Source organism: Gallus gallus, chromosome 1 (genome assembly GCF_016699485.2).
Source record: "Gallus gallus isolate bGalGal1 chromosome 1, bGalGal1.mat.broiler.GRCg7b, whole genome shotgun sequence".
In the NCBI taxonomy this organism is placed as follows: domain Eukaryota; kingdom Metazoa; phylum Chordata; class Aves; order Galliformes; family Phasianidae; genus Gallus; species Gallus gallus.
In genome coordinates, this window is record NC_052532.1 from 106,894,905 (window position 1) to 106,914,685 (window position 19,781).

At 44.4% G+C, this 19,781-nt stretch overlaps 1 protein-coding gene across 2 annotated transcripts in view; it reads left to right on the forward strand.

The window, feature by feature from the left end:
- The window catches only part of SIM2 (SIM bHLH transcription factor 2), a 60,269-nt gene that overhangs the window by 2,233 nt on the left and 38,255 nt on the right, over positions 1-19,781 (forward strand). For both annotated transcript variants that reach the window (XM_004934541.5, XM_040652059.2), the window contains exons 2-4: positions 5,636-5,718; positions 7,837-7,926; positions 13,492-13,600. In XM_004934541.5, the coding sequence (XP_004934598.2) occupies positions 5,636-5,718; positions 7,837-7,926; positions 13,492-13,600 (282 nt within the window). The remainder of the gene's footprint in view (positions 1-5,635; positions 5,719-7,836; positions 7,927-13,491; positions 13,601-19,781) is intronic.

The window sequence follows — 19,781 nt, forward strand, 5'->3', positions numbered from 1 at the left end:
CGCTTTGTCCTTTGGTCGTGGAATTGGCAGATTCCGGAGCGAAGGGTTTAAGCTGCTTTCCGTCCCGTTTTCTATGGAGCTTTATGAAAACGCTTGTGATTTATATTAAAAAAAAAAAAAAAAGAAAAAAGAAAAGAAAATAGAAAAAAAAAAAAGAGAGAGAAAGAGAGATAGATAAGGGAGAAATCGGGGAAAAAAAAATGTATACTCCCAACCCGTCGAACGCTTACCGTTCTGCCCACCGAACTGAGTAATTTCGAGAGCACGCACGGGCAGCGCTGCCGGGAGCCGCACACCGGGCGCGCTGCTGCCGTTTGGAGCCTTTGTCCCGCGCGGGGACGGTTCCCCGTAAGAGAGCACCGCCGTCATTTCGGGGCCGGGAGCGCGTCCGGAACGCTGCGGGTTAGGCAGGCAGTGAGCAGCACAGGAGCTGCTGCTCCTCGAGAGCAGCGGGCAGAAGCCGGGAGCAGGTTTATACCCGCAGCTCGGCCGTGTTTGGTGTGTCTGTCCGCCTTAAACAGGCCGGGCGTGCGCTTGTGCACACTCTGCTTATTAAGAGCAACGTTGAAATGCATAGGGTGAATTCCTGATCTTTCATCGTCTTAAGTACGGGTGGAAATAGTTTTAAAACCAAAGCCTTGCATCCGGGGATGACAGGGCCGGGGGGAAGCAGCTCCGCCGGGCCCCGAGCCGGGTGCTGAGCGCCGAAAGCCCGGGGACTGCGGGGCAGAGTGGGGGCCGGGGCGGGGGGAAGGGTGTTGTGCAGCTGCGGTGCGGCTCTCGGCGCGGGCTGTGGCCGCCGGACGGGACACGGAGAGGCTCTGTCCCGGCTGCCCTTCCGGAGGCTCCGTTCCCTCCTCCAGAACGGTTTCCAGTGAGTTTTACCCGAAGGGGCTGCCCAGCAGCGCACCTTAAATTCCGGCTGAGCAAAACGCGAGGAAAGAGCCCCTTCGAGCACTCGGGGAGGGCGGGGGAGGCGTATATCCGGGGGAATGGGGCTTGCAATAAAGCGGCTCCCCTCCTTGGCCTTTGCTCTCCCAGGGGTCGCTCCCGAAGGGGCACGGCCGTAGGCTTCCCCCCACTCCCCCCGCAAAAGGCCGCCGCCGGCAGCCTACAGCAGCCCTACGGCATCGCCCCCGAAGGTCTGAGCGGGTTTTGTTTCTTCCAGACGGCCTCGCGTGTGTGTGTGGGGGGGGGGGGGGGGGGGGGTCGAGACACCCCCAGCACGCGTGCTAGGCCCGGGGCAGCCAGAGGGATCCGAAGTGTTGTCCGGCTATAAAGCTGGCTTCCAGTTCTGTCTAGACTGGATGAGAAAGGGTGGAGGGGGAGAGCTGTGCTTTTAAAAACCTCCACAGATGGCTTTACCTGCCCCCTTCCATTTATTTCCAAGGCGCGCTGACACGAAGTTTAAGCGAAATTTGGGACCCTCACCGAGGTGTCCCGGCCAGGATGGCCCCATTGTTTCTACAGGTCTGTAATGGGGCCAACCAGGTCCCCCTGCTGCCCCCGGCCGGAGTTGTCCCGAAGATGCGCGGTTATCACCGAGATCCCCGAGGAGCCGCCCTCTCGGGCTCAGGGAAGTGAGAGCGAAAGGAGTTTGATCTCACGGCTCCTTTCACGCCGACAATGAGAGCTCTAGAAGGCTCGGAGCTTCGTGCGCCCACATCATACAATCTGCAGTGTGGTTTTACTCTGACCTTCACGTTCCTACGTTCCTGAATGATAGTCCGGGAGACAGCAACCCACGGCCTCCCCCGCGCTCTGGCTTCTGCTGAGCTCTGATTTTTTTGCCAAGGCGTTTCTGATTATAGGAGAAAAATATACCACGGGACTTCTGTCTTGGCTGCCTGCGTATATGTATACATGTGTTCCTAAAAATGAGCAAATGAAAGAAAGGGATGCGAGGATCCGCTGTGCTTACAGGCAGCGCCGTTCTCCCCCCTGCCCGGCTCTGTCTTCAGTTGTGACCCCGTCCCTCCCCCAGCCCCGAGGCACTTTCCAAAACTGACGGTAAAACCGCTCTTCGACGGGTATCCCGACCGGATGGAGATGCGCCGCTTAAGAAGTGACCCGCAATATGCTGTGCTCTGTACAGCGCAATCGCAAGGAAGCGACTCCATAGTGGAGCTGAGACCTGTTCCTCATTCTAAGGCAGTAGAAATTATAAGGAGCAAACGGAGCTTTCGGTCTCTAAATAGCTGGAGTATGGTTCTGTGAACGTATAATTTAAGGCTCGTTGCCGCTATTTCTCCGAATCTTCGCGTGCCCTCGGGAGAGGCTTATTAACGAATTAATTAATCGAATTAATTAATCCCAAGGCCGAGAACGTGCGCCTATAGCGGCACAGCTGCCGGCGACGCGGCGGCTCTTCTTCGCACCCGGTGCTCTCAGGGCTTCCCGCAGCCGCTCCTGCGCAGGGAGGGGGTCCTTGGGGCATCCGCTGCTGCTGGGGAAGAGCTGGAGTTGGAGACCGGGTGTGCCAGCGGGCATTTTGTTGGGCTTTCTCTCGGCACCGTCCTTTTTTCCCCTCTTCTTTTTTTTTAGAACTTTTAAACTTTTTCAAGGCTCTGCCGGTCGCGCTGAAGCCCGCAGACAGGAGGCTAAAACTCTCTGGATAAAAGCGAGGTAGCCCCGTTTCTCCTGCCTGCGCTCCCCGTCTCGAGAGCCGCTCGCCCCGAGCACCTCACACCCCCGCCGGGGTTTCCCGTCCGCTCCGGCCCTCGGGACCCGTCCTCCTCCCAAGAGGGGCAGCCGTCGGGTTTGGGACGCGTCTCTGCGGACGTGTTTTGGGGCAAGGGTCAGCTCTGCCCCCTCCCAAGCCGGAGCAGACCCCTGGGGTGAGGTGCGAGCTGGCAGCTCTCCGCTCCCCGCTCCTTCCCTTTTGCTCTCCCCACCGACTGAAGTACGTGGTGACGGAGAGAAGTCCACCAAGGAGAGGCAGCGCTGCAAATCCCGGCGGCTGTGGCCGCTCCAGGTTGAAGGATGGCTATTGAATAACAGGAGGGCACCACGCGCTCCGGGGAGCCGGGAAACAGTACGGTAGACACAAAGGAAATGCTCTGAGTTAGAGGGCAATCCGATACTCGCGTAATACATCGCTAAGTAATTCTTGTAGCAGAATCCCAAGCAGAAAAGCTACCGGGCTTTCACTTCTGGGTGTACGAATTTATATACGTTTGGAGAGCAAAGGTGGGGATTGATCCCGAAGGTTTCCAGATCTTATTACGGTTTCATTCACCCTCCTACCCAGGAACTGGGGAACGGCACCGATCGAGCGCCCTAAGAGACGGCGAGAGGTGTCAAAAAGCAGTGTGAGTGTCGGGGGAAGTCAGCCCAGGGCTGCCGGAGGACAGGGACGAGAAGCCCTGCGTATTCCTGCGCTGGGAGCTGCTCCTACATCGGGGTTCCCGTGCCAGACCTCCCCGCTGCGGGTTGCCGCTGTGGGAGCCGGCCCCGCGGCCCCGAGCACCGCATCCCGCTGTGACCGTCCCGCCCCTCAGTGCGGCCCCTCTCCCAACGGGACGGGATGCGCGACCGAGACGGGCGCCGCTGTCCCAGCTGTTGCGTGCCAAAATGGGGGCGTTTTAAGGGTTTTCTTCGCGGCCGCAGGAGAGCTTTCCCCGCCGCAGCCGTCCCGGCGAGCTCCCGTCGCGTAAAGGAGTTTCGCAGACCGCTCGCTTTGTATCGGCAGCCCCTTTGGCCTCGATCCAGCGCAGTGAGTGAAAATGTGCGCTGTTTGCTGGCGGGGCAGCGGGAGCGCCGCGGAGTATTGCATCCATATGTATCGCATCCGTATGCGCACGGGACGGAGGCTGCACAGAGGCAAACGTGTAGGAAGAGGAGTCAATGCGCGGCGCTCCTTCAGCTGAACGTCGGATTTATTCGTTTCGTTTCCACCTCCAAGCCGATCTGCTGCTGGATTAAATGACAAAATCACTGGCTTTAAAATAAGCTTAGCCGAATGTCAGCCTGATCCCCCAAACGCGCTTCCGTTTGATGCGAGCTCGCAATTGTAACCCCAATTTAAAATCTCAAAGGGGGAAAGAAAGAAAGACCTGCGGAAGCGGAGGTTTTAGCCCGGTTTAGAAAAATAACCTCAGAACACGGTGGGGTTTGGCGGTGAGGTGCAGCCCAACCCGCACGGCGGTGAGGGTCACGGCAACACCTCCCGACCCTCACTGATGGACATCGAAATGAGGGCACTCCGCTCAGCGCCGGCACTGAGCGCGTCGTCCGCGCACTGCCGTCTGGAGAAGAAGACCGCGGGGTGAACCCGCGGTCCTTTGGAAGAGGAAGGTTCGTTTCAGTAGGAAGAAAAATAGGGAAAAGGGAAAAAGAAAAAAAGAAAAGAAAAGAAAGAAACGTGGTGTCGAGTGCTTGGACGTTTGGGAACGTACTTCGAACTGCAAATTGGGTAAAGGCGGTAGAAAAGCGCGAGTTTTCGTTTGCCTCTTCGAAGTACCTTTCCCACGCGTGGTCAAACATCGCTCTTAGCGAAGGGAAGGGAAAGGAAGGTATCCCTTTCCTACAGCCCAAACAGCATCGCCACTCGCAGCGCGGGTCGGAGGGAGCTTTTGGGGCAGTGGGGCAGGAGGAGAGCTGCTCCTCAGGGGCTGACCTTGGCCTCGGGCACTGTCGTGAGCCAGCCGGCGTTGGGCAGAGGGCAGCGGGCTTCCGAGCACCCCGGGGTCCCTTATCCTTCCCTGCTGCAAACTCCTCGGTGCTCGCCCCGCGGATGGCGAAGCTCTGCGTCCTCCCCGTCTCCTCCCGGGTGGGAGATACCTCCGTCCCTGAGGGAGGGAGCGCGGAGAGAGCTGCCATCGCCTCCACACCGGTGCCGAGGGGGATGCGGCTCCAGGAGGGCTTCACAAACGCGCCCCAGATTGGAGGGCAGGGCAGCGCCTTCCACCCGAGTGCAGCGTTCTCTCCCTTCCCTGACGGAGTGCGAGTGTTCTTTCAAAGCACCTGGGCGGTGTGAGGCAGCACGAGGAAAACGCTTAGCCCGGTTTCGAGGCGTACAGCGGTTTGCCCCGTTAGCAACGGGGAAGGTTGGCTGGGATGAAGGGCTGCACCTCCACCGCACGCATTTCTCCTGTGTAGAAGGGCTCTGAGGGCTTAAGACTTCTTTACTCCTTTCGCTCCAAAAAGGAGGCATGACATGGATGCGCCTTCACCTCCGTCTGAGCACTGCTGCGGGCAGAGCTGCTACCAGGTGCCGGCGGGAGCCTGCAGCCCTTCCCCTGGTTCTCGTGTAGAAAACGAAAACAAACAAACAAACAGGCCGAGACGCCCAGAGCTCCGCTCCGCTCCCTGTCCGGGTCAGCGGGGATGCAGCTCTGCGCCGATCCGCGCTCCGTGAGGGGACGGGAGGAAACCGGCGGGGCTGCGGCGCTCCGCAGGCTCTCTCCCTGAGGTTCTCTCGCTGTGTGGCCGCCTTGCCCCGGCCAAGAGGGCCGCGATGTGGCGGGCGGGGGGCGGCGGGAGTCCCCTTGGCGGCATTTCCACACACAGAGCGCCATTTCCTTCCCTGCTTGGGGAGCGCGGGCGGGCTGAGGGGGAGCTCGGGGCCGGCAGCGGGCGGGAGGGCGGTCGGGCTCCTCACCCCGCTCTGACCATCTCCTCGTTCCCTTCGCAGGTCTGGGCGACGCCTGGGGACAGCCGAGCAGGATAGGGCCCTTGGATAACGTGGCCAAGGAGCTCGGATCCCACTTGCTTCAGGTAGCGGACGCGTTCCTCTGGGGCGGGAGGCACATCTGGGTTCGATCTGCCGGCGGTAGCACCTGGAAGCAAAGCACAGCGCTCGAGTCCCGCCGATTCGCGCTGCAATTCTTCTCAACCCTCTCTATGTGGGAGAACTTAGGAAGTCGCAGTGCGTGCCAGCCGGAGGAAAAAATAATAATAATTGCGTTTAGCCCTCCTTTTTTTTTCTTTTTTTTCTTTTTTTTTCTTTTCTTCTTCTTCTTTTTTTTTTTTTTTTTTTTTCTAATATGTGAACTTTAATACTGCTAGGATTTTTTTTTTTCCTCCTCCTGCTTTTAAAGGCGTAGTAAACTGTAATCGTTTAACGGCCGGTTTTACGGCGGGAGGTTAATTTCTGGTCATAGAGCCGGCGTTGTTTTCACCGTGCGCTCGGGGGGGATATAAAAAGTCAACAGGCGCTCTGTGAGGGGCTCGAAGCCCTCTCCGAGGGGCGGCCCGCTCAGCCTCGGCCCCTCAGGCTCAGGGGGCGGCTGTGCTGTGCGAGGCCGTCTGGAAGCGCAGCTCCCACGTACTTCTGACGCGCTGCAGGCAGCAGGTTCACAACCGTCGGTGTGCCTTTAAAACCCCCGTCGAGGAGAAGGATCGAGGACAAAAATCATCGAGGACAAAAATCACGGCTGGTGCACTTGCTCCTCCGTCAGCCTGGCGTTAGATAATATATGTTAATCGCCTGTAATACTCATTTTACCGTTCACTCGTTCGTGAACGACGACTGCTTTAATAGCAGCAGCAAATTTGCTGTAGGCTTTTTGAAGGGTTCTTAGGCTGAAGCTTAAGAAGTGTGCTTTTCTGTAGGGGAAGGTGGACCTGCTGCACTGTGTGGTGAAGTGAGGGGAGATAGCCACAGGTCTAGCCGAGTCGGTCAATTGCAGGATGGCAGTGCTTAGTTGAAAAGTGATGGTCAAAGATGTAATGATTTATCTCCCACTGTAATATTGCTACGGAATTTGTGGTCTAAAAAAGAAAAAAAAAATGCATAAGCAGAGAGTAATCTGGCTTCACTTACATACTGTGGAGTCAGTAGGCCAGAGAATAATTTGGAATATATATATATATATATATTGGGGCAGCAGTGTAGAAGCATGAGTTCAGGATTTTATTGCTTCTCTCCCAGTTCAGTAACTTAAAATACGAATTAAAATTGGTGTCTGATTTATCTATGTGCTGCAAAAAAATTTCTAATTCAAATATCTTTTCCAATAATGTTCACATGTGTGTATATTGATCGAGGCTTCCAAAATTGATCGGAGATAGCTTTTGACTGAGGGAATCAGATACTCTTGAGAGAATGTCTAACTTTGGGCACAGAAGAATCAAGGACAAGAATCAAGGCACCCTGCATCAATAGGTCACATGTCCTAATCCTGGCCAGTTACTTTTCCTTGCATGAACGACACACAGCACAGTTAAACTTCAGTTTTTCCTCACATAAGCAATATTTACCATCCAGTTAATACTCCCATCAATATGAATCTGCATGACATAGTACCATTAGCTGAAGTGCTCAAACTCTGTGCATATAAATTAATGAGCATAAGCGTCTTTCTTCAGGTGCAAGATATTTGAATGCTGTTTTGATTACCTTTTTTTCCTACGTTAATCTAGTTACTTAGTAAACAGTCCCACGTTCAGAAATACATTAATAAAAATATAGTCAAAGAAATTTAAAGGGCTGCTTATAGTATCACTAAATATATTGCAAATAGTGGTAAGCTGCATCTGCCAATTATACCATAAAAAATGGCTTGTGTAGTACTAGATTTTCCCCTAAGCACCACATAGCTCAGGATTTGTGCTAAGTACTAAAATAACCAGAATCAACAGGAGAACGTTAACTTAAAGTGAGCAGTAAAGCTCGCATCTGTAGGGGGAATGAATTGGATTTCACAATATGTGTGCACATGTCATAGAGTTTGTAGGAACAGCTTCAGATAAAGGTTTTTGTTTCTGAACTGTGATGTTTTCTGCTTTGTAAGTTGGATAGCAATCTTAATCCAAAAGACTTCAAGTACTTCTTCTCCATAAATGTTTTAAACAGAATGCTTTCTTTTTAACCTACGCATTTCTCTTCTACAGACTTTGGATGGCTTTGTTTTTGTGGTAGCATCAGATGGCAAAATAATGTACATCTCAGAAACAGCGTCTGTACATCTTGGCTTATCTCAGGTAGGACTGATTTATTTTGCCCATCTGTTAAATGTGGGTGCTGTGTTTGGAACCTAATGCGAGTATCTGGCCATATATATAGAAAGTCATCATTTTTTAGGGGTATTCGAAGCTTCAACTTTGTTTTCTGATAAATGGCCCTACTTAAATATTCAATTTTCCTATACTTACAACCACATCATGACTGTCTTTATATCTTTTCTTGTTCATTGTATTTTACTCCTCATTACCTTTAAGAAGGGTAATAAATAATACGATATTGCAAATTGCAGATATATGCAGAGCTTGAAACCCAAACCTCTTGCCTGTGTGGTAACGCTATACGTCTGAAATGAAGTTTAGAATTCAAGGCTATATGTTTTAGATTGTGTGAGATATTGAGACTTGCTATGAAATAGAGAGGAAATCTGATGTGGAACATGAGTTTTATGGTAAAGGTTCTTTTGGAAAAAAAAAAGAAAAGGGGGCAGATTTATGAGTGTTCACATGGAATTCAAGGTAGTTTTTCCTGAGTTTTTCCAGCTCAGTGGTCTTTTCAGTAAAGCGTTTTATATGGTTGTGATAGAACTCATAAAACTCGGTTTACTACTGTTCTGCACGAGAAGTATAAGGGTTTTTTATTGTTGATTTTTTTTTTCTTAGAAGGACATTTCTAATATTTTGCCTTCTTGGGATAGACACAAGGGCAAACAGCCTGAATTTATTGCAGAGTGCAAGTTTCCATATGTTTGTGTATAAATGTGTTACACAATTTCATTGGTAGCACCTGACCTAAAGCTTGCTGAAGTCCAATAGAAAAACTCCTAATTAATTTCACTGGGCCCTGATGAGACTTGCAAGAAACAGAACTGTTTCTTCAGAACCGGTTGCAGCTGGAACACCTCTTAGTTTAAAATAAAATTAAGTGAAAAATTAACAGTAGAGAGAAGAAGAAGGAGATGAAGATGAGAGAGAGAAAGACATTCTGCTACAGGCAAGGTATCCGGGGAACAGAGAAGGGGATGAGTATGAGTACTTTATCTTCATAGTAATAAATATTTTTGTTTGAAAAATGCTAAAGCTCTTTGGATGTGTGTTTACAATAGTGGAATTAGAATTAGCAGTTATGAGAAAAAAAACAGAACTCAAAAGATAGCAAAATATTTCATCTCACGAACCCCATTTCTAAATACAAAAGGCAACTGTGATCGCTGTTTTTCTAATCTCCTTTACCAAAAGTAATTTTGAAGATCAGTGTTCTGCATGGATACATTTTTTCTTCTGCCAACTTTTAAAAACGTGTCCAGGGAAAGTTCCTATTTCAAGCAGTTTGTTCAACTGAGTCTGTTACAACATAGTATTTGTTGTTTCATAACATTTAATACACGTTCAAATTACATCAAATAGTACTTTGTTTTAGAATAGACTTTCTTGCAAATGGCCACATTTTCTTCTCTGAATCAGCAGCCTTATTAAAAGCTTTTCTCCCCCTAATATACTGAAAAGGTCCACAACGTTGCTGACTGCTTAAATAGAATCATCGAGTCAGTACAATTGTTCCAAAGGACTGAATGTTACCATCTGTCCTTGCTGGAGTATAGTCTGTTTGATAAGTGCTAACTCACCTAGGTTCTGTCCAGATTTTGTTTGTTTGTTTATTTATTTAGTGGAATATCAGTTCATCAAATCTGGGAGGTCTCATTATTATCCAGTCTGATGAAATTAAAGACCTACACGTTCAGTAGAACAGTGGATCAACTTTGCCACACTCAAGGAGAATGGAACGAAAGCATCAGGAAGGCTTTGATTATCTCTAGCCCTTATGATCTTATGGCCCTCTGCACATACTGTGTTCCCCCCGTGTTCCACACATCTCTCTTTAAGCCCATCCTGCAAGAGCTGCCAAGGAAAGCTAGAGGATTCAGTCACACTGTTTTCTGAATTCAGTTTAATACTCAAAATCTCAAATATCTCACGATAGCCAAGTAAATTAATGGGCTCTATCCTTGAACTCCCCAGAAAACTATAGATCAGAGCAGACAGAGAGTTATGATACTTAAGGACATGTTTTAGAATCAAACCACTGAGTGCTCCAGCAGTTTAACAGCACACAGCTTTTTATTTATAAATCCAAAGAACAATTAAGTAGATGGTGATTTTTTCCCACTTTTCTGATATTGTTTTATCCTCTAATCTAATATATTGCTCTATGCTCTGTTTTTCAAGACACAATTATAAGCAATACTAGGACTAATTCTAGGCTGTTCCTAAATACTAGGATATTAATGCACTAATACTGGGATATTTCTGTACTCTTCCCTGGGCTCTAAATGAGTTCTTGTTCCTACTTCACTGGAAATCATTGGGAGTTTTGCCACCGACATCAGCAAGAATGAGATTGGTCTGCAGAGGCAAATTCTGCAGGTCTCCCTCACCAAGTCATAATCCCACTCTATATTTTCAACAAGTGCTCTCATAGAGCTCCAGCCAATACAAGCTGAGACTAGAGTGATGATGATTGTAGAAAATCTCCTCGAGTGTGCATAGAAAGACCTTTTTATTAAATAATTTGACAATTAACTAGTCCACACATCAATTTCCAGTTAAAGTGCAATTTGTTTTAAAAATATATATTTAAACTAAGCAAAAAGTCAATTTAAAAACATTATGCAGGATATTCTTGGATACCTACTACAGCAGCCTTTATCTTCTAGTAGATCTTGAGTTCAACTTAAGCAGAAGGAACTTGGAGCTTTTGAGTAACCCTTCACTGGCCAATGTAATTAAGAGAATTTAAAAATGTGAAAGCCACATGAAGCTTCACTCATTCTGCTTGCACTGTCAGGGAATCAGAAACAGTACTTCTGAAAAGGCTACATTTTCATTTGCAGACCTGTTGGTTAAATTTGTGGGTTTGGATTTTGATCAGCTTTTCCACTCAATTCTAACAGTAAAGACTGTAAATACGAATCGTTAGGATCTCTAATTTCATCTAATTTCAATTGGTCTCAGATCATGGTTGAACTGACTTGTACTAGCTGAGATAGAGCCAATTTCTTGCCTCTTTTTTTTCACATGGATAACAACTAGATTCCAATTCCCCAAATACATCCTCCCTTTGCAGTCCAAGGACACAGAATGGAGAATAAAATCCTCTTAGGAACTCATTTTGAAAGTCTGGCCCTTGTTCCAGCCATTTTCAGGGCCCATGAGGGAGCTGAGCTTATCTTTGACTTTTGATAAATCTCGAAACCACAAATATCTGAACTTTTCTAGGAGTTTATTTTACTTTCATCAAATCAGTATATGAAAGGCAAAATATGTAATTATTTGCTCTAGAATCCATCTACTTAGTCCTCTGTGTTTATTATATATCGTTTCTTGGCAGGAAAAAAAAATGCGCAGCTGAGTTACACATAAAAAAGCTCTTAGTAGGAAACAGCAATATTTGGTAGTAAGCAGGTATTTACAGATATTAAAAAGCTGCGTCAAGGAAGTTGGTTCAATAAGCCCGAGGCATGGGATTTTAGAAGGTTTATGAATTGAACCATATACTTTTTTCCCCAGTTCTCAGTGTTTCATTGTAGGCTTTAAAATAGTATGCATATACTATGTGTAGCAGGAGACTGTGGTCAGTTTCAAGATTATGTATACATATTTCAGTTATTTGACTCTTACTTAGACCCTGTCTCTCTGCTGACGGCTTTATGTTTCCACCAGTATTTGTACAATGAATATTGGTTTCAGCATTCTGTGTTCACCCCCTGCTGATTTTGCTGGGCTAGCAAATGAATATATCAGAGAAGAAAATATTCCTACGTACATAATGAGAAAAACTAGCCATTAGTTTAACAAAGTGCTTTAGTTTTTGCTTTTTAAGCATAAGCCCTGTGATGCAAATTACACTGTTGAGAAAAATGTGACTTTAGGCCCAGTCCTGTGGATTCTGTGAACAAGTGTGTGCTTCCGAGATTGGTCTTTTTGGAATAGGGAGTTACTTTCAGAAAATCAAGAGATATCCGTGTGTTATACCTCTAAGAGAGTAGATACATTCCAGTGTGGTTATGATTATGCTTATAGTAACAGCAGAAATGGCACAAGATCTTCTGGATTACTGCAGTTGATTTTGTCAGTCAGGTTGTGTGGTGTTGTATTTGTAAGAAAGTCTTCATATCAAAAGGTACGAAGACCTCCTTCTTCCTCTGCTTTCTTTATCCCCTCCTCTCTTCATCCTGCCCCTTCTTTCTTTTTTTTTCCCTCCTGTCTCTTTTTCCATCTCTTCTCTCCTTTTTTTCTTTTTTTTCCCTCTTTCTTTCTCTCTCTCTTTTTCCTCTTAATCAGTGCAATATTACTCTGGTTAGAATATCAGGTCAGTGTTGGTGATTTTTGCTTTTGCAGGGAGGGGTTGTCGGAGAGAAGTGGGGAATAGATGGCTAGAAAAAAAGGTTAGTTTGCATAGTCTTGGGAAGAGACATTCCATGAATAATGCAGAAAATGGAACTATGAGAAACATTTTCGGAAAAAGATTGCTTTGTGGGGTAGACAACTTCATTTATTCCAAAGAAAAAGCAACTCACACATCTTAGGATTGGCTCAGAAGAATAGGTTAAATTACTTCACTTCTCAGCTGTCTCTGATCTTGGGGGCCCAAGGCACATCAGGCCACAGTGAACAATTGGGCAGCCTGACACTAATTTAAAACACAGGCTCAAAGTATTGGTTCACTCCTTAAATCAATTACTGCATCTATCTGGAGACTTTTGTTGGTGAGTTTTTATACGTGGCAAACAGAGTTAGCAAAAAGGACATACAGTGCATGCCGCTCATTTTTTTTGTGCAAGAGTTATTATGGGTACAACAGTGCAAAAGAGAAATACATTCCTGTTCAAGCAAAGTACAAGAGAGAAGAGGGAATACAAACATTTAAGACAGAACTCCTAGTCTATTTTCTGTGCATGTTTACTTAAGGCAGCAAAGGCTCAAGCCAGTGCCCGTGAAAATCTATGGAAGTCCAGTCTGTCTTTTGAATTCAGTGGTTACTGTTCTGAGCTGTATGTACTACTGTGCGTGGAATATGGTGGATGATGGTTGGAAAAAAAAGAACACAAAAGAAGTATGTAAGTCTAACAGTTTGGCTCTGAAGGCTCTGCTGCCCTCTGAATGCTGGTGATAGCTTCTGGGAACCTGTGAAATTTTTTCGTTTCATTTTGTTTTATTTTTTGGATATCTATCCTTCTGAGAGACATTAATACAGTTTAGAGATTCTATCCCATTTTGTAGCCATCTAACATTTCTACAGCTGCTCTAGTTTATCACCTCATTCATCACGAGCAGCTCTTATGTGTTTGGATCATCACCAGAAATTCCCACAAAAGCCCCTGTACTATTAGTCACTGCTAAAGAAAGAATTAATTCAATTTAAGTGGTATAATTCAGAACGCGGTTTTGATACATTCTATTTATGCTTAAAAAAATGGTGTGCAGTTACCTAGATGCATTATTCACAGCTCACTTAAGAATGTTTTGGGGATAGGAAAGAAAAGATGGGCGGTAGCACTGCTTCACGTATTACATGTCTCTTCACAGGTGGAGCTTACTGGTAATAGCATTTATGAGTATATACACCCTTCCGACCACGATGAGATGACGGCTGTTCTTACTGCTCACCAGCCTCTTCATCCTCACCTCTTACAAGGTACTTGTGTGATCTGTGGTCAAACTACCATCGGAAAACTAAAAAAGAAAAGTAAAAATTTTAGGCTGAGTTGTGGCAAATTCATATTTATCCAATGTGAGGCTATGTATGCAAATGGCGGATGAGTACAAACTTGAAATTGTGACCCAGGATTTTGGTTTGTGACAGTAAAGAGAGCAAGGTGTTTTACATTAAGTAATGCTTTCCATGCTGTAGAGTTCATGCAGTTTTAAACTGTTATGTAGTTTTTGTCCAGTGGCAATTTCATCTCTTTTGTTTTGTCATCAGCGCTGAGGTTGCAGGAATGTTGCAATTGTTTTGCTGTGCAGAGCTGCAGCTATGTGGTTTCAGAGAGAAGAAGAAAAAAGATTTATGTTAGGCAATTTGGAAATAGGTGGACATTCTTACTATTAAAAAAGCAACTTTTGTATTTGGAATTTGGATGAAACCCCAGAGCTAATAATCTCCACGATAGGAAGAGCAAAATTTGATTTTCTAAATTACTTACATTTAGAAGTTCTCATTTACAAAGTGATCTCTTCAGGGAAATAATATTCTTTTGCCTTGACACGGGGTCACTGATTCACCAACCCTGTCCACACATCCTGTTCAGGTGCCGCAGATGATTTACCCATGTATACCCATACAGCATGGTGCTAAGTTGAATGGAGTGTCAAGGAAGACAGCAGAACTTTTATTATGTGAACGCCAGCATCAGACTGTCCACTCTGGCTGTGCTCAGACACCACACATAAAAATTAACATAATCCTTTGTGTATCAAGTTGTTACTTCAGTATTGTTACTACTACAAAATTAACAAACATATTATCATCTTCACACCCTCTTCTTCAGTAACTTTAATGTCCCATTGGGCAATTCTTTGAACTATAAAATACCAGAATGATTTGGCTCCATCACATGCAAAGTGCTTTCATGTATATTTCATAATTATTTAATCAACTGAAGCTCACATCTTGCTAGTTCATTTTTTTTCTGGGCTTCTGATAGCACTCCTAAAGCATGAGGAGCTTTGGCTTTGCACCACAATTCTGTTCAAGACCAGGAGGTTTTTTTCACTTTTGGTGCACGTGCAGTTTCTGTACTTGGTGATCTCACCACAGTTCTGACAGCCGTGATTCCCTCAGTGCAGAGCTGTATGCATTCTGATTGCAGGAAAGTTAAATGTACCTGGGAGCATGTGTAGTGCTCAGAGTGTTGTAAATGACATAATTATCATCGCTATCTTCTCTCTTCTTCCTCCCTAAGCACATTCTGTAGAGGACCTCTCAGAGTCTTCAAAAACAAACTCTTGGGCTCTTCTGATTCTACTTGTTGCTTCACCATGTCATAGTTTTCTCATTCCTCTGTCAGGGATTGTTTTATTATTACATCTGATGTTAAAAAAAAATGCAATTTTTTTCCCTCTTTTCCTACTTTACTGGTGAGCAGGGGGGATGCCTCTAGAACAAATCCACAACTTTTAATGCAACTCTGCTGGCGTGTAGAATTTGTAGTAAGTTACTTTTATACCCACTTTCTTACCAACTGCAATAGCTTCATGGTTTTGTTATCTATCTATATATATTTAAAGAATTTTATAAGGTCATGCATAACCGATCTGAGTTAATTTCTATGCCTCTTGCAAGTAAGCTTTCAGCTCTTCCTGTTCTCTGTTTAGTATTATGACTCTGGCTTACCAGAAGTGAGACAGCGCATTCATACTGCAGTTCCAGAAGCTTTTTGTTCATTCAGAACCAGTTACTGCCTGTTTATTGCTCACATTTGGTGAATGTCTTGAGATGTTTGGTTTTGTCTGTTAGCATTTCTTCACTAAAACAATCAGGTCCCTCTTATTTTAGCCACTTATGGTCAAGTTACATCTTTAACAAATTCTTCTCACTGTGAAGTGTAATTCAGTTCTGTTGTGGTTTTGTTTGAAAAAGATTTTACTCACAATTGAAACTGTTAATTTCAGTTTATTCACAACTGTTTCAGTCTGAAGTTCCACTGATGATTAGCTTCAGATATGTGCCTCATTCTCCGTAGCTTGCTCTACCTCATTCTACATAAATGCTGTCTGTTATTAGCATCAAGATCTCAGTTCTCAGTAGTGCTAAGGTAAATGAAAATTCAGTTTGCAATGTGATCCATTTGCATGTGTTCTGTTTGCCTAGCAAAAACATCAGAACGATGGCATCTTATTTGGAATTCTAGACCTGAAAGACAAATAAAGAAGTTAACCTGTGTTTTGGTTTCTATAGGGATTGTTTTATGCAAATCTTACTTCTCTGTGTCTCTTCCCCATGCAAGGCATAGGGTTGGTATACTAAAATGTGCAGAATCCATAGCTAAACCTTTTTAAAATGAACAGTTAGCCAATAATTATTGATAAATGCCTTCCTTCTGACTGTTGTTCTTTTTCTGCAGTGCGTAAGTTTAATTTTTAGGCGTAGCTTAAAAATTGCCTTGGCCCACTGAAATCGCAGCAGGTTTTGTGTGTATCTTCAGTAAATTCCCTAAACCTATTTAGTAACTGGTAGGAAAGAAACACCTTCTCTTTGTATCTCAGTAGATATTCTGATTAATATAACTAGAATAGAGTTCTATAAATAACTTAGTATATAGGAAACTTGAGTGAAAGTGGCTTTTTCTAATAAAGGGGAAACTGACTTTTTAAAGAGCTTTTTCTTTTTGTCTTTCAGTTTATCTCTTTTGATCTCTTAAAGCATGTCTGAATCATCCAGTCATGAACTTAGTTATGTTATAGATATATCCACTCTGTGAATTATTGCTGTCCCTGGCAGTGTTCAAGAGGTGTCTAGATGAGGAGCTATGAGATGTGGTTTAGTGGCTTGTAGTAGCAAGGGTAATGGGAGGATGGTTGGACTAGATGATCTTGTAGGTCCTTTCCAACCTTGTGATTCTATGATTCTATGATATTACTCAGGAGTAAAAGCAATGTGGAACTGCAGTCAGAGCTATTCATAATACAGATTTCTATGTAACTTTACTTGCTCAAGATGTATTCTTCTGCTAATTTTCAAATACATATGCATATTTTTAGTTCAGTTGCTATTTCTACAGTTGTGTCAGGATATGGTCTGTTATGATAGAAATAAAATCACAGATGTGAACATACAATGATATTAAGTAACCCAGAGTAATTGTTTTTTTCCCTCCAATCTTATACTCTTTACACATTTTGATGCTTTCCCTTTATTTCTTCATTTGCTTTTAGTCTTCTTCATTGTCCTTTGTCAAACTCTTCAAACAATTCCCTCCACCTTGTAATTGGAAAAAAAAGATACATTAGTTTTAGAAGTATGAAGCTTCACAAATTTCTTTTCAGTTTCTTAAAACTTAACTTATGGTTCCTAATGTTTTGTGTCCAACAAGGAATCTATTACAGCAAAAAAGTGTAGCTACTTCACTTTATTAAAACAAAGGGAAAGTTCTTGAAGAATCACATTCTTTCAGGAGCTGGACTTCATAGCAGTCTAAATGCAATAATGGAAATTGGTAAACTGATTGTTGTGTCAGCTTTATTCAGATAAGTCCAGTGTGCTATGGACATAAGGCAAGTTATGGTAAGGAAAGCTTTTGGGCCAAGAAACTGTAAGGAAGCAGCTCAGAAGCAAAGGACAAACAGCTCAGTGTGAGCTCCTGTGGTGATGCTGTGGCAAAAAGGGTGCTGGAAAATCCACATGCATGTAAGCAGGGGAGTACTGAACAGGAGTAGAGGGAGTGAAAGGGTGACTGACTGCATTCTTTGTACGGTGTTGTGAACTGGACACTGGATTCTTGTGTATAATTCTGTTGTCCACTTAAAAAAAAAAAAAAAGACAAATGGGAGAAAGTACAGAAAGGAACCACAAAAATGATTGAAGGACTGGAAAGGCTTATAATGAGGGATGAAAGAACACCGTCCATTTGGTTTACCAAAGGGGAGACTGGGAGGTGACTTGATTACTGTGAATGCATACTTCCAAGAGAAGAAAATACTGGGAACTAAATAACTGTCCTAAAAGAAAAAGAAAAAAAAAAGAAACATATCAAGGACCAATGACTGTGAACCAAAACCACAAAAGCTCAAGTAAGAATAATGCATATATTTATATCTAGGGGTTTGATTAACCACAGCAATAAAATAGTGAAGGAAGCAGTGTTTTCTTCCTCTTTTGATGTCTCCAAATCAAGGGCATATTCATTTTATAGAAGATACAAATTTTAGGCAAGCAGAAGTTACTGAGCTCAGCATAGGAGTAAGTGACTGAAGTGTAATTAACTGCAACGTACAGGTTAGACCTATGATCTAATGTTCCTTTCTGGCCTTTAAAGTCTCAAAGCTATGACTCAATGAAAACCATAAGCCCTATGATCTGTGGAGGCTTTGGAGAATCTCAGCTTTAACTTACAAAGTCTTTAAGCTTTAACCTTCTTACTTGCATGACCAGCACTGAAAATGTAAAGCAATATGTACTGATCCCTTGCTGTGAAAGAAGCCAACAGCTGGACTGTCTTTCTGAGGGTGGCTGGGGTGGGGAAAAATGTTCTCTCCCACATACAGATTAAATGTAGGGCAAGTGAATAATCTCACATGAGTCTTTAGGCTAGCTTTGCACTTGTAACTTGCACCATTATATTCAACTGGTTAGAAAAAAAAAAGCAAAGGAAAGGGAAGAGGAAAGGGAGGAGAAAGGCAGGGAAGACAAAGGGAAAGGAAAAAAAGGAAAGGGAAAAGGGATGGGAAAGGGAAGAGGAAGATGGAGAGGAAAGTAAAGGGAAAAGGGAAAAAGGAAGGGAGAGGAGAGGAGAGGAGAGGGAATAATTTGATATCTTTTCCAAATGATCTGTACTGGCAGTGCTTAGATTTCAGATGACTTCATTGGTCCTTAACTTCTTTCCAAATACTGCTTAGTATATTTTCAGTCTGCAGCATGTTTTTGTGTCCTGGTTTAGTTCTGTACCTGTGAATCCATACACCTCAGTTCGGCACTCTCTATACCTCTCACTCATATTTGTTGCATAGGTTGATATCAAGACTCCTGGACCTCTATCTAAGATATGCAGTATTTAACAGGAATCTGATAGTTGTTCAATGGTGTAGTGCTAGGATACTGATTTCTTAGCTGATGGAGAAATTGTTTTGATGTATGCCCTCTTTCCTGGAGCACATACAGTTCTGGAAGCTTCTCTTTCCTGTTTCTTCCAGTAGTGGAACTGACAGACTGTGTCCACTGGATGAGATTTTCCTGCTGGAGTAGAAAGTAGTAATTGAGCAGTGCTGCTGTGCTCCAAATTGTGGGGATGATAGGTTATCAGTAGTTATTCTGTCTTGGAAGTTTGCAAGGTTGTTACGTTTGTGACTGACTGTCAAGACTCAGTGCATGCTGCCTGTTTTCCCCTGCTTGGTGCAGGAGATGTAATAGGCTGTGGTACTCATCAATTTATGCCTGACCAAGAGTAGCTCTAGAACATCTTGGAGGCATGTGGGAAGTTTGCCACTTTCCTCACCTCACATCTATGTGGAACTAAATTCTGTCAGGCTAGTAAGTCTGGTCTGCTACAGCTCAGCAGCAAACCATTCTGGTACCAGCACGGTGGGCTGTACAATGCTGGAAATGCTGTGAAGCGATTGTTAATAGGTACATTGTTCTGAGGTGATAAGCACGGTCGTATCTGAAATAGTGTCTGACTTTCAGGGGCTGAATGTGGAGGATTGTACCAGAACTGTTTTCTACAGTTACAAAACCATAGGATTTTACTGAGAAGTGATTTACCTCCTGAATCATATCTGTAAGAATTCAGCAGGAAATTTTCGAATGAAATATCAGGGCAATGAAATCTGAATATGACTGGTAATTGATCATGTCTGAAGCTGAATACAAGCAAGAGAAATAAGAGATATTTGCCCTGCTGTTTGTGTAAGACAAGCAAGCAATACTGAGAGGGACTCAGAATCAGGTGCTGCTTGTCCTTGTGTGTGTTTGGAGCTAAACAATTTGGATTAGCGTGTCTCTTATTGGTTTCATGCGTTTGTTTTTTTTTCAAGGATTTCAAACCTTTTAAACACCTACAGCTTCCCAACCATTGCTGACTTGCACATCAAGTCATGGTGTACTAAAAGCAATTTATTAACATACCCAAAAGTAGACAAAAAGAAAGAGGGATATTGTATTT